Source organism: Tubulanus polymorphus, chromosome 12, assembly GCF_964204645.1.
Source record: "Tubulanus polymorphus chromosome 12, tnTubPoly1.2, whole genome shotgun sequence".
Taxonomy (NCBI): domain Eukaryota; kingdom Metazoa; phylum Nemertea; class Palaeonemertea; order Tubulaniformes; family Tubulanidae; genus Tubulanus; species Tubulanus polymorphus.
Genome location: NC_134036.1, coordinates 4,012,869 through 4,027,552, shown reverse-complemented (window position 1 = coordinate 4,027,552; position 14,684 = coordinate 4,012,869). Strand labels below are relative to the sequence as shown.

The 14,684-nt window shown below is 42.6% G+C and overlaps 1 protein-coding gene across 1 annotated transcript in view; it reads right to left on the bottom strand.

Moving 5' to 3' along the window:
* Positions 1-14,684, bottom strand: part of LOC141914103 (receptor-type tyrosine-protein phosphatase T-like) — a 31,545-nt gene that overhangs the window by 2,925 nt on the left and 13,936 nt on the right. The window contains exons 7-28 of the mRNA XM_074805377.1: positions 13,174-13,415; positions 12,299-12,368; positions 11,314-11,420; positions 10,235-10,430; positions 9,824-9,914; positions 9,062-9,332; positions 8,323-8,462; positions 7,457-7,599; positions 6,469-6,728; positions 6,305-6,392; positions 5,911-5,990; positions 5,748-5,784; positions 5,259-5,365; positions 4,853-4,981; positions 4,337-4,488; positions 3,810-3,945; positions 3,256-3,423; positions 2,327-2,518; positions 1,841-1,975; positions 1,537-1,671; positions 1,197-1,333; positions 849-984 (exon numbers count right to left, since the gene is read on the bottom strand). Coding sequence (XP_074661478.1) covers positions 849-984; positions 1,197-1,333; positions 1,537-1,671; positions 1,841-1,975; positions 2,327-2,518; positions 3,256-3,423; positions 3,810-3,945; positions 4,337-4,488; positions 4,853-4,981; positions 5,259-5,365; positions 5,748-5,784; positions 5,911-5,990; positions 6,305-6,392; positions 6,469-6,728; positions 7,457-7,599; positions 8,323-8,462; positions 9,062-9,332; positions 9,824-9,914; positions 10,235-10,430; positions 11,314-11,420; positions 12,299-12,368; positions 13,174-13,415 — 3,152 coding nt within the window. The remainder of the gene's footprint in view (positions 1-848; positions 985-1,196; positions 1,334-1,536; positions 1,672-1,840; positions 1,976-2,326; positions 2,519-3,255; positions 3,424-3,809; positions 3,946-4,336; positions 4,489-4,852; positions 4,982-5,258; positions 5,366-5,747; positions 5,785-5,910; positions 5,991-6,304; positions 6,393-6,468; positions 6,729-7,456; positions 7,600-8,322; positions 8,463-9,061; positions 9,333-9,823; positions 9,915-10,234; positions 10,431-11,313; positions 11,421-12,298; positions 12,369-13,173; positions 13,416-14,684) is intronic.

The window sequence follows — 14,684 nt, the reverse complement described above, 5'->3', positions numbered from 1 at the left end:
ACTTGCTATTTTTCTGACTATTCCCCGACATGCACGTTATTTTCCGGGACTAAATCTGCTAAGAATCCGATCTATTTACGCAGTCAAATAGGCGTAAGACATAGACGGAAACTGTTTGATTCTATGCGCGATCTAACAATCGCAACAAATCTAACCGACTTTTGGCCGATCTTAAGCTTTTTTTTACTAAATTCCCTGACTTTTGTAAAGAAAAGATATTCCCTGATTTCTCCGGGATTTCCAGGTAATGGGCCGCCCTGAGGAGATCAGTCTTTTACCAGTCAGGACGGTGTCTCCTAATATGACAGAGGCCGCTTTCCAAGTTTGGCTGCTGTTTCAAATTAACTTCATTTCATTTCATTTTCATTTCATTTATTTGACAAACCTATGATAATTTATAATACAAAGACAACAGGTTATAACGTTATAACATACGTTTGTCAGGGGATTCAAAAAATCCGTTAGGATTGTCCAGTTGAATCCCCGAACATAAGAAAATTAAACAGTTGTTCACCAAGTAAATAAGGTAAGAAATATACATCTTTACGTATGTGAGTTTACAAGTATATATAGTGGCGATGGTGACATAAAGTGATTACACCCTATTACAATGATTAGAGAACACAAAAGGCAACGCAGAAGAGTAATTATAGTACATCAATATTGAGACAAGAGGAGGCGCTTATAGTGAAATTTGAAAGATTGAACAGAGGACTTATTCCTTATATCAAGTGGAATATTGTTCCAAGTTTTTGGACCTATGATACTAATAGACCGAGTAAGCGCCACGACAGTGTACTGCGTGGTATTAGAGATTCTCTCCAATCAAAATTATCACAGATACTCACGCAGTCGGGGATGAATTGGGCGCGTGTTCTCCTCATGTACTGCAGTTCGTTGTAGATGTCGATCGTATCGTCAGACGCCGCTCTGCTCACTAAATCGTAGGCTCCGCAAAACAAACCAGTCCGCGTCGCGCCATCCCTATGAAACCACGAAAACAAAATCTCGATTTGTTACTGAAAACGGCCTACCCCATTCTAAACGACTTTAACAATTCAGTAAAATTATGATTAGTTACTAATGACGACTTTCTCATTCTCGATAACTTCAACGATTCAGTAAAATTATGATTAGTTACTAATGGCGACTTTCTCATTCTCGATAACTTCAACGATTCAGTAAGTTATACTTACATGCAATGTACTAGAATCGGGCTGGTTTTGCGTTCGTTGATGACGATGTTGACGAGCGAAAACAACGCCTCTTTACTCGGAAGCAGTTGATTGGCGTCCCATTCCGTGAACTGGAATTGGCGCACGTGTTTTGCCGCCTACAAGAACAATGCGCACACTTCCAGCTTGAATAACAAGAGTCCCTTAAGCCGCCTTACAATGCAAGGATACCATTAAATATGCCTTTGGGTATCATTGAGCACCCTTAGCAACATTTGAGTACTTTATCTTTGAGGGGAAACGCTTGCTATCATTGAAGATAGTTAGCACGAAACACCGCCGATGAAGAAAATGAACTTACGCTGCCTTTCTTTACGACCTCGAATTCCCGGCTGACCACTGTGGAGTTGGGGACGACGCTCCTGCCTCCTCGTGGCGTGACGGTGAACAATCCGTAAATGGTCGGCGCGTCGCTCGGCCAGTAGTCGCAATAAGTCTGTATATGAAAATATAATATCAAGGATGCTCAAAAGTTGTTTAGGGTTTAACGAGTTGATAGTTGAAATAGTGACAATTAGAATTCCATTGTTACTACGGTACTAATCGGCCAGTTATCGTTAACCACCCTTTGAACAACATCTGTCATTTGTCTCCTGCGTACTCACCCGGTCATTTTGATACTCTCGATGCATCATGACGAGTATCTCGCATCCGTGATCGAAAACCGTGCACCAGAATTCGTTGGCGGTTGACGGCAGCGGCGTCTGAGTGGCGATAAACACGTCGTCTCGAGTTGAAGTCTGTGAACAAATGATTTTATCAACGCGAGTCTATTACTACGAAAAATGTCTTCAACTCGCTGCTTTCCCGCTACAGCTGTGAGGAGGGGGGGGGTTCACCGAGAACCTATTGCGTCTGTTCTACTCGCTGCTCTCCCGCTACAGCTGTGAGGAGAGGGGGTTCACCGAGAACCTATCGCGTCTGTTCTACTCGCTGCTCTCCCGCTACCGCTGTGAGGAGAGGGGGTTCACCGAGAACCTATCGCGTCTGTTCTACTCGCTGCTCTACCGCTACAGCTGTGTGAGGAGAGTAGGTTCACCGAGAACCTTTTTGTCGAGACACCTGTTTATGTAATGAATGTTTCTACTCACGTGTATAAAGGTCGCGTTGACGAAGGTCGGGTTTTTCACCGGGTCGGCGGCAAATTTGTTCATCGACGGTAACGGAACTAAATGTTGCTCTTCGGGTATGATATCGGGGTGTCGCGATTTGGTGGCTATATTCGCCGACTTGGCGTACGCGATCGATTTTTGACTTTGAACGACTGTCGACGCCTTGTAAACCTGTAAAACAACACCGTGAATTCAAACAGATTTTCGGTTATATTCAAATACGAAGTTCGCAGCTTTAAGGAACATATCGATCCGGCCCCTATTCGACAGGCAGTCACTTATGCAAAGTAGACAATCAGATTTTGAGAGTGTGCAGATAAAATGTCTATTATCTGGTGTTTGTAGTGCATTTTCAATTGAAAATGTCTCAGGTGAAGCACTGAACACACGTTAAATGTGGACGATCAGTTTTTGAAAATGTGCTTATGTAAAATGTCTAATGTTTGGTGTTTATAGTTCATTTTCAATTAGAAATGTCTCAGGTGAAATATTGAACAAATGTGAAGTGCGGTCGATCAGTTTTTGAAACTGTGCAGATTAAAATGTCTAATATCTGGTGTTTGTAGTGCATTTTCAATTGAAAATGTCTCAGGTGAAGCACTGAACACACGTTAAATGTGGACGATCAGTTTTTCGAAAGCGTGCTGATAAAATGTCTAATGTCTGGTGATTATAGTTCATTTTCAATTAGAAATGTCTCAGGTGAAACATTGAACACATGTGAAGTGTGGACGATCAGTTTTTGAAAGTGAGTTAATGAAATATCTAATGTCTGGTTTTTTGTAGCTCATTTTCAATTGAAAATGTCTCATATGAAGCACTGAACACATGTGAAGTGAGGACGATCAGTTTTTCGAAAGTGCGCTGATAAGATACACGTATTCACAAAGTTGTTCGTGTATACGTACCAAGAATTGCTCCTCGATTTTGTCGGAGATCCGCAACGAACGCGACGAGACGACATCGGTCGAATCGAGCAGTCCGCGGTACGACTGTTCGAATCCGGCGACCGGATGCCGCGATACGCCCAACACCAGCTGCTCCAGTAAAATCTGGTGCACGAGCAGGTACTGTTTCTGAAATCGAGAAGAAACAAACCACGAGTCAGTATCGACAGGGAACGACAAATGAGGCTGGCCACTTTCCACCCGTTTTCAAATCCCCTGGCTGGTTTTATAGACTGGTATTAACTGTAACCCGGGGGCTAACTCAATTCATTTTCAATTGAGTTAACCCCCGGGTTAAAGATAAAAAGATTCCCTGCCATGTGATTACATAAAATTCCCCCTGAGTGAATCGAAGAAATTTCCAGGTTTAAAATGTTACAATTCATTCATTTTTGATTGAACAACGTATTAATAAAGAAACACGTGGTCAATATCATTATCCGAATTTCCAGAGTTTACCAGGTGTTTGGTCAAACTTGTCAAACTCCCTGAGTAATCCCCGATTTTTTCCGTACCAGATTTTGGATCATCTCCGGCCTGCTATCCCGCATCCGTTTGTATATGGAGAAAATGCTCGCTTTACCGCAGCGAGCGATTTCGTTCATCAAATACTCGGCCGCCAAGTAGCTGCCCGTCCGTCCACATCCGGCGCTTCAAATATAGAGAAATCGACATGATCAGTTTTTTTTTATTTTGAAGTGTGCTGATGAAATGTCTAATGTCTGGTGTTTGTAGTTCATTGTCAATTAAAAATGTCTCAGGTGAAGCAGTGAACACATGTGATCATACGTGTGAAGTGTGGATGATCAGTTTTGAAATTTTGAAGTTTGCTGATAAAATGTCTAATGTCTGGTGTTTGTAGTTCATTTTCAATTAAAAATGTCTCGGGTGAAGCAGTGAAAACATGTGAAGTGTGGACAATCAGTTTTTGAAAGTGCGCTGATAAAATGTCTAATCTCTGATGTTTGTAGTTCTTTTTCAATTTAAAATGTTTAATGAAGTGATGTGACATTGGCGTTGCGCGGATGGTTTGAAAACTTACCTGCAGTGGACGACCACCGGTCCAGGGATGCCGGCCATGCGTTCCTTGATGAACTTTTGCAAAGTGATGACCTCCGAAGCGGGGAACGGAACCCCGTGATCGGGCCAACCCTTGTATTGGAATATCACCAGATCGTGGCTATCGCAGTTTGGCTGTGTGAATGAAAAGGGTTATATATGAGGGAAAAACTAGAATCATCAGAAACGGGAAACTGCAATACGAACTATCCCACTAGACGAGCACGCAGTCTTACATTGTCGGAAAGTTCATAATCATCGATCAACTTGATTTTTAGACTCTTTAATCCATAAATCAACGCACGACCTACCAGATTAACATCGACCAATTTTTTTCCTACTCAGCGATTGATATATTTTTCATTTACGATATCGAATTATTATTTGAAAGAAACCGAATGATTTTGACTAAAAAATTTCGCGAATAGAGCGGACGATCCTTTTTTGCCGTAAGTATAGGATTTTTCGATTTGCGAGAACACGAAAGATCTATATATACCTTCGATATCGTCAGGTAGTGACAGTAAACCACCGGATCGTTGTATATTTTCGTTTTCTTGCGAATCGACACGGTCAAATTCCCGTACGTTCTCGGCGCTTTCGTCGGCCAGTACAGCGTGCATTTTACCTGAAATCGAATAACACCCTATTGTTTCCAAAGAATTTCACGTTCCGGAGATCCTCATTCCGAGGGTGTAAGGTATTTTTAACGGGGGGAAATTTCGTAGATTTCATCAGAGGATCTTTCGAAGCGATTGGGTCTCATTGATCACCACGTTTTATAAGCCTGAATGCGAGTAAAGCATTAATAAACGCATATAATAAATAGGTAGCTATTATTTGGACCCAGTATTTACGCATCATTTATGAACAATATTCCCCGCCGCAATATACGCGTCAACTACCTTTCCTCCTTTGCCGCCCTCGGCGAGTTCGGTTAGTATAACGATACACGGACACTTCAGCTGCCACACCATCCGCCAGTGGTCTTCGATGGTCGACTCCAGCGGCGCTGAAAACGTACAATGACAGTATCAGTCCACGACCCGGAGCCGTCCGTCGCGTTCGGGCATCGTGTCTAATATCAGGTGTTCATCATTCAATTTCGATCGATATGTTTCAGGTGAAATCCTGAACACTCGTTCATCGAGTACGATCAGGTTTTTTTTTCTCGTGAAGTGTGCTACTAAAACGTTTATGCCCGATGTTTGCGAGGTTCAGCAAGAGTCACTCGCACCGGCGATCGGTCGAATATACTCCGCATATTCGAAGATTTTCAATAGAAAAAAAACTATAAAAAAAACTGCAAGGTTCAAAAGTTTTTGCATTTTCAAAACAAGACAAAGCCGATCGCCATTGCTTTACCAAAAACGACGAAGAATGCACATAAATACCTTGACAAGCGATGTGGCCTTCTCCCTGTACGAAGCCCTGCAAGTTCAACAACGAATACGTATTTGTATTGAATATATACGCTTGTAATTATTATACGGGTTGGGCAACTCCGTATGATATCTGTCCCTAAGCCCCATCGCACCCTCCTAACCCCGTTATTACCTGTATGTAGTTGGCGTTGATATAGTCGCTATAAGGGTCAGCGCCAGGCTCCACTTTCAGCACGACTCGAGAAGAATCATCTGGAACGATGAAGGACAAAGTACGATAATCAGGGCGAGGGGAGCTGAGCGCGGTGAAAATGAGATCAACGTAGTAAGCATTGACAATGATAATAACGTTTAGTACAGCGCTGTATTTCTATGCCGCGATTTAGATCGAAATGTCAAAGTAAGCCTCAGAAAAATACTGTTTCGCATGGCAAAAGGAGCCGTAAGGTCAGAAAAAGGAAGAGAACTCCACGCGGGAGTTAGGAGGAATTGGGAAAAAAGCAACGAAATCAATGCAAAAGTCTAGAATAGAATTGAAGAAGCAAAGCCCCGACGAGCACACTTACAGGGCACGATGTTACGGTATCGGTTCTTCTTCATATTCTCTTTGTTGGATGCCACCTCGCTGGCGCCTTCTTTCAATTTCGGAACGCTCTATCGAAGAAATGACGATTAGAAATACGAAATACGCCGATTGTGAATGGTAATTTAGGTGAACGTCGGATTGAACCTCGAATTCGTTTTTAAGAATCTTCATGTTGTCGTCCAGTTTACGCAGCGTGTGCTCGAGAAGGTCTTGAACGGAGACGCCGGACAACACGACCGTTTCGTACAAGTCGTTTTCAGCTTCTGCTCCTGAAGTGGTGGCTCTTGCTGCTGCTGCTGCTGCTGCTGCTGCTGCCGCCGCCGCTGTTGCCGCTGCTGCTGATGTGGAGGCTTTTGCTACAGCTGGTGCGCCTGCGGCTCTTGCTACTGCTGGTACGGGGACAGCTGCAAATATTACAAATATCAATAAACCTGTACCAGGGGCGGATCCAGGGGGATGGGTAGACAGTATTGGAAGGAAATTTAAGGGCACCTTTCTGATCTTAGGGCACACCCAGTACCCAGGTCAATGCGAGTGTTGAAGGTGCGACGTCCTTCGAAGGGGGTATGGGGGCCCTCCCCAGAAAATTTTGAAAATATGGTACAATTTACAGGCTTTTAGAGGGCTTCTAGAGACTAGCAGAGCAATCCAGAATAAACGACCCGGACACGGAATTAGCGGTTGCTGAAATATTGCCGGTGAAATATCGAAGGGCACTTAGAAATTCTAGACCGTATTGGGCAATACGGCTAATACGGTCTGGATCCGCCTCTGTGTACAAAGTAAGTGAGCTGAAAAGGCCAAATGACTAACTAGCCGCGTTGGCACATATTGTGATGTATTTTAGATAGTAACACTTTAGGACCGGGCAGATGGTGTTCATTAAAGGAGGATTGAAGCATGGCCGAGCTCGCTGTAAGCTTGTTTTGAATGGCCTGGAAATGGAGTCGAACCAAAAACAAGAAATAAGGATTTTCCGAGACTGAAAATTAGGAACAGTTGAATCTGAATACTGAAAATCTGGAAACAGTTGGCTGCTCCGCACCCTGAGCGGATCCTCCTCGCCTGCCGCAGTAGCCGTGCCGGTACAACGTCGAATTTCATAGATAAAAGCTGTTAACGGAATGCTCACTTATAACGTTCTGATAGATGGGTTGACCCCCTGAGGTGGCGGCGGGGGCGGCGGGTTGTCGACCTTGTATGTTCAGCATCGGCACCGACTGTCCGCCCGTTTCGTTCGACCGCTTCGTGAGGCATACCAGACGCCGTTTGTACCTGCGATGAAAAAAACGTGAAAATATGCATCGGCGCCGTACAATAAACAGATCGTAACGATTCGACTGTTTTGGTTCTATTTCTGGGAAACGAGTTCACAAGATTGCACTGAAGGCGGTATATTTAATGTAATCGTTGCAGACTTTTCCGTTTACAATACACATTGTAGTCTGACGTGCGGATGGTTAAGTTTTGGAAATTGCACTGATAAATAGTCTCAGGTGAAGTACTGAACACAATATTTGAAGTGTGGACGACAAATCTTTTGAAGGTGCGCCGAAAGATGTGAAATGTGGACGATAAGTTTTTGAATGTGAGCTGATAAAAAGTCTAATATGTGGTGTTTGTATTTCTTTTCCAATCATTCCAATCAAAAGTGTTAGGTGACGTAGTGAACACAGCGTGAATTGCGGACTATCAGTTTTTTAAGTAAAATGTCTAATGTCTGCTGTTTGTAGTTCATTTCCAATTGAAAATGTCTCAGGTGAAGTACTGAACACATGTGAAGTGTGGGCGATCAGTTTTCGAAAGTGAGCTGATAAAAAGTCTAATGACTGGTTGATTTTTGAAATCATTCTAAATCAAAGACTCCTCAGGTGAAGCGCTGAAGCCTGGACGATCGAAAATCGCCGTGGCTCGGAAATAACCTAAATCGCGATCGTTCGCCGGCGTCGATTCTCGGTTTCTGGGAGCGGGACAGGGGCCAAATATCATATACGTTACCTCACGAGCAAGAAAACAGCGACGGCGCACAACACGACGAGTAACGCCGCCGCTATCACTACCAACAACAAGACCGAGCTCTGATCATCGCGAGGGTAGATCGGATCGCCTTGCATGCGCGTGTACGTCACGTCGACATTCTGCAAAATCACGAGAAAAAAAAAATATATAAAATTGGACCCTGGATCCACCACGAGTCCCAAAAGTCTTGAGCTATACCGCTAAGCGAATTCAACGTTTTGACTTTATCCTGATGGTCTTCTTCAAGAATATTGTATAGATAATACTGGAGACACCGAAGATGATCGAAATCTTAAATGAACTACAAACTCGAGGAAACTTTTCAGACTCGATTTATTTCATTCTTGGTCTAGGATTAGTCGGAAAGCATAGGGATATATGAGCCTTAAAAATGTATTCGCATTACTCTTCTTACCGCTTAATGACACCTAAATTCATTAAACATTATTTTGTTATACTGCACTATTGCAGATTTTCTTTACATCCATAATACGTCCGATAGTACCCGTGCTTAGCTAAGCCTTGTTTTGCGCCCTACTCCCCCACCTTGCGAGGGGCCCTACCCCTTAGAGGTATACGATGTCAATCGACACTTGTTGTACTATATCACGACATCAGCAGTCTACACCAATGCGCCATCTATCCAAATTAGCTGTCATTATCGTCGCTGCTGATTTGCGACTGAAAGCACTCTTTAGGGATAAATATCTATACGTACCCCGTCGACGGTAGTTTCGACGCCCAGTATGACGACGTACGGCGTCTCTTTCTGTAGCGGCGCGTTGTAGAATCCGCTGTAGTTTTTACCGTCGCCGATCGTAAACGCCGTAATCGGCAATTCGACGACGACCGCCGCCAGGTACGCCTTCAGTCCGCGTCGGCGCGCTTCCTCGTAGTTCTCGTATCGACGTTCGCCGCGGATCGCCGCAGCGCGCTTCTTGCGGCCGACGATTGGGACGTCTTGTTTCTCGACGACGAAGTGGTACGCGCTGAAATCGATTTAAGAATTCATCAGTAAGATCCTTAGTAACATCTTTCATATTTCTGTTTAAATTAATCAGTAATCAACAGTAAGACCCTCAGTAACATCTTTCATATTTCTGTTCAAATTAATCAGTAATCAACAATGTCCCTCAGTAACATCTTTCATATTTCTGTTCAAATTAATCAGTAATCAACAGTAAGACCCTCAGTAACATCTTTCATATTTCTGTTGAAATTAATCAGTAATCAACAATGTCCCTCAGTAACATCTTTCATATTTCTGTTCAAATTAATCAGTAATCAACAGTAAGACCCTCAGTAACATCTAGTACTCGCTTTGACTATACCCTTAGTCATCTTCACAAATACAAGATTGTTGAAAAGTTTAGATAAACTAAAAGCTCGAAGAAAAATATCGGACTTTTCGTTTTTAATATTTTTCTACCATCTCTACAACGCGGGCTCAAGAGTATTTCTTAGAAATGGCCGTCGTTACCTGACATTGCCTTGGGTCACGGGCGTCAGTTTGATGTCGATGGTCGAATTTGTGACTCTTACTACCTCGGGCGGTGAAATGTCGAGTTGACCTACAGAGATATCGCACGATCAACGATGAAAGAATAATATAATTGTTTATACATCTCTGTAAACATTTAGTTAAAATCGTTTTTCGTTTTCTTTCTTTCTTATTTACAGAAGCGGATCTGCGACTATATCCCACTGATAACTCCCTTCCGCTCAAAATTCGTTTCAAGGGATCCGCCCTGAAGGGTCCTTCGTTTCGCTCTAGGCTGGCGTACAATAGAGGGTTTGTAAGGGACACCGAATCAAATCAAAGTCAAAAGATCAATTTTATAAGAGGGACAGTCCGCATTGCAAGATACAAAACCAGTACAATCACGCCTACCTGATGTCCAGAATTTCCACTGCGCCGATTCACCATACCCCTTGCCGGTTTTAGCTGTCACGTTACAGGCATACTGCGTAAAAGACTCGAGTTCGGTTAATTCCTTCCGCATTTCATTTAGTTCGAATTCGATCGGCGTTCCAACCGCCTGTGCTAACGCTTTTCCCGGTAAAGTTTGCACGGGTTTACACGCCAACTGTTTTTATTTTCACCGTCCATATATCGATATAGGATGTTACGGGGAAAATGAAATTAAAAGAAAAGAGCTAAGATGACGCGAAATCCAACTCTGAGAAAGAAAGAAGGGATCGAGACGTTTCCTCGGGCTAATAATCTATCTTTATTCATACAACGTTTCGACTATATTCTTATGAAAGTCAAAAACCGGATTTAACAGGATCTACAGTATACCTGGCGATGACCATAATGATATAGTCGATACGTTGAAATAGATCATCAACTCATCGAGTAAACCTATCTATTAAGACTCCTTTATTTCCACTTAACGTGGAATTATGTCTTCCTTTAGGGTGCCTGATATTACAAGCTCTGCTTTTCTCTGGTTGGCCTGCTGTTTACGTTTATATAATGTATGTGCAAAACAAATCGATTATCTATATTGTCATCTGGTGAATCTGGTATTCATTGATGTAAATTATTCAGGAAATAAATAAATGAATAAATGAACAAATAAATGAATGAATGTATTATCGTTACAGCACTTACAAGGACGAAGGATATTTCAAGTACACGGTGATCACGTTAGGTGGATTAACAATAACTACAATATCATTTTATTCTATCGCGAATATTTCTCGGAATCTCAACGACGCCTACGACAGGGTTTCGCTTCCCGCACCGCGGCTCATAATACACAAAATGCGAATAGTGACGGTGTACTGTTGACCGAAGGCCCTATATATGTCTTGCAGCCACAGACTTCCCTGACTTTTTCTAAAGAAAATTCCCTGAACCTTAGCTCTTTTTTACAAAATTCTCGGACTTTTTTGAAGACAAGAAAATTCCCGGACTTTTCCCAGATTTCCAGGTAAGTAAGTGGCTAACAGGTTCGTCCATACCTTATATCCGGTGATTTTCCCGTTCGGACTTTTCGGCGGCTTCCACGTCAACTCGGCGCCGGATTCGGTTATGTCGGACGCTTTGACGGCGTCGGGCGGACCGGGTTCTGAAACGTGTGTACAGATGTTATCAAGAAACAGAAGAAATGCGTCTAGCAAGTTTCGAATGACTTCATGTCCCGAGCGGTGATGATCATGGCCGCGATCACACGTAACTAATTTGGCACGGATCAGGCCTCGAGTCGAATTTGGCCTGTGTCTAATTAGAGAGCGCGTTCACACATAAACCACTGACATTTTTGTACCGGTATACGGGTTAGTGAACTCTTGAAGGCGATCATAATACAGGGTCCCAGTCATTCGAGAATTCAATAACTTTTCAAGGAGCAAATTTCCAATTTTGAGTTAATGTCCGCATCACTTTCATATCCCAATTACTATCGACTCCTCCTAAATCGGTAAAGAGTTCTCGGTGATTCATTTAATTCGGTGGTATCTGTGCGTATAATAACTAGGCCTAAAAAACCTAAAAATTTTCTAATCGCTAATTTCTCAAAATTCAACGAGTTTTCAAGGACTTTTGGACATTTTGCTCAAATTCAAGGATATTCAAGGACCTTGAAAACTATTTTTGGTTCAGAAAGAGTTTTCAAGGAATCAAGGAGTCGTTGGGACCCTGTAATAAGCGTTTCGACCGGTTAGAAACATTCGAATTATTGTAGCAATATTCCGGCTTAGAATCGTTATTTTCGAAGAAGTCTCTTAATCTCAGTGCCTTACACGTGCGATCCCGCGGAGTCAGTTTCATATTTCTAGGTATGCTAGCTTGAGTCAAAACATGGACTCCAAAACGAATTGATTTTTATAGTCCGTGGTCTAAACAATCGGAAATCGACCGGCAACAACTGACGAGGAATCGGTTTGCATTGTGTGTTATTGAAACGTGTGTTGTGTGTTCATTTATCAATTCACGAGCTTCACTTACTGCCTTCTTTTGTGTGAAAGTAAACCATTTGACTGTATCCGGACCATCCTTTTTTACCTGTGGCTTCCACCTCAAATAGTAAATATTCATATATTACAGTACAGTGCATAGTCCATAAAAGACATCCACGCAGTAGGGGAAGGGGTTTAAGATTTTTTAGATTTGTGGACAAGGGAAAGGGGGTTCCTCTGATATGGATGTCCATCTTAAAAGAGGGGGGGGGACACTAGTTTTAGGACATCTTTCGTGGATGAAAGTATGGGTAAAACCACTCAATCCTCAATGACTAGTTATCAGAACTTACCAGAACAAGTTATAACTATAATACCAGTTTAAGGGAATAAATGTAAATACGTTAATAATATTTAAGTTTTTTTTATGCTGCATCAAATCTTTATCAAGTGTGAAACTTAAGGTCTACTGTCCATTGGACTAGGAGGGAGGGGGGCACCTAGCTGATATGGATTTTATGTGGACATAGGGGGGTCAGATTTTCCATATTTTGTATGGACGTCTTTTATGGATAGCCCCATACCTTTCAGTATTAGAACACTCGGCTTTTAACCCCTCACCCATACCACGCATGCACCCAGGTCACAACTGCTCACAACCATGCACTCATCCATCATTTAGATCATCCTCCCGGGGACAAAAACCCTGCCACACTAGCCTGCAGGAGTGCGCAGCTTAGATTATGTCATTATTAGCCAAACATCCTGTATTATTTTAGCACATGCGCACCCGGTCTAAGTGTGGCAGGGTTTCGTATCAAGGCCAAGTGTAGCGATGCCATCAGGTTCAAATCCCAGCCGAGGGAGGATGATTTTGATGCACCGTATATCACACCACGAAGATTACGTATTTAGATATCTTACCCAGCACCAGTACCAGCGATTCGCTATCAAATTATTCAGGATCACTTGATAATGCGGCGGACGAAACGATTCTTTGTAAAAGATTTGATGCTGTTCTCCCGATGCTGTTCGATTACCAGTTGCATTACCGCATTGAACGAAGTACCGGGTGATTTTAGCGAACGGTGGCTGTTTCGGCTGCCAGGCGAATATCAACGAATCGGTTGACGCTGATCGCGCGATAGGTTTCGGAACTTGCGGAACTATCGACGAAATAAGAAACAACACTCACAAAACGATAACGATAAGAACATTTACAGTACGAGAATGAGACGTGAAAACTGCAATTAAGCCCATGCGCCTTTTTCATTACTCGATCGCGCCTCATGTTAAATTAACATGACAGATATCAGGGCTGCAGTTGCTCAAAAGTTGGTGGTCGAAGATATCCAGCGGATAATTACCATAGTAACAATGAACTGAACTGTTAATTGTCACTATGTCAACTATCCACTGGTTAACTCTAACCAACCCTTGAGCAACTAGCCCCTGGGCCTTATCTAGCATTGGAATTTATTTGAACTCGAAAACGGTCTGGGTGTTCTATTAGATTTATGAATAATATCTGTAAAAAGGGCACTTTTGCAAAATTTCTGGAGGGCAACTGCCCCGCGCTAAGTACGACCCTTGATACCAGTAGTTTCTAGATTCCCAGCATCATGTTAATGATTTACATTACAGATAACAGTAGTTTCTAGATTACCAGTATCATGTTTATGTTCACATATTACAGTAGTTTCCAGATTCCCAGTATCATCTTTCAAGTTCGCAATAATGACTCCAGTGGTTTCTAGATTCCCAGCATCGTGCAAATAAAGCCACAACGGAATCGCAACCGAAACACAATTCAGGTATAATGTATTCAATCAACTATGTAAAGAAGCGCATACAAGCCCCACAGCGGAAATAAACAAAGTGTACATAATAATACATTGATTCAATACATTCAATTCTGAAATCGGTCGCACTGGAATATTATATTTTTCAGCTGTCTTTTTGTGCGCGCGGTGTAGGCAGTGGTCAGAGCGTTCGACTGTGGTAAGCCAGGTCTCGAACCCCGAACATTACGGTAGCGTCCTCGGGCAAGACACTTATCCTCATTGCCTCTCTCCACCCAGGAGTAGATGAGGAACTTAGTCTGATAGATGACACCCGGGCACCTATAGCAGCTGCTTGGATATCACTTCTCCCCGGGGAGAGATGACTGATACATTGAATAGAACTATAGGCTGGGGGTGATAATACCAAATTTGGAGCGCATTTTGAACTGACTCCGGTTATAGGATACCTGCGCTATATAAATAACAATATTATGAAATTATTTTTCAAGGATGAACCTTTTTTTAAAAAAACGTGATTCTGTTGCGGTTTTATCGTTCATTCGACTCTCGACAAAAAGTCTCTCGTGTAAATATTCGCACGATACGATACTTTTTTTCAGGGCCGGATCCAGGATTTAGACAAAGAGGCGC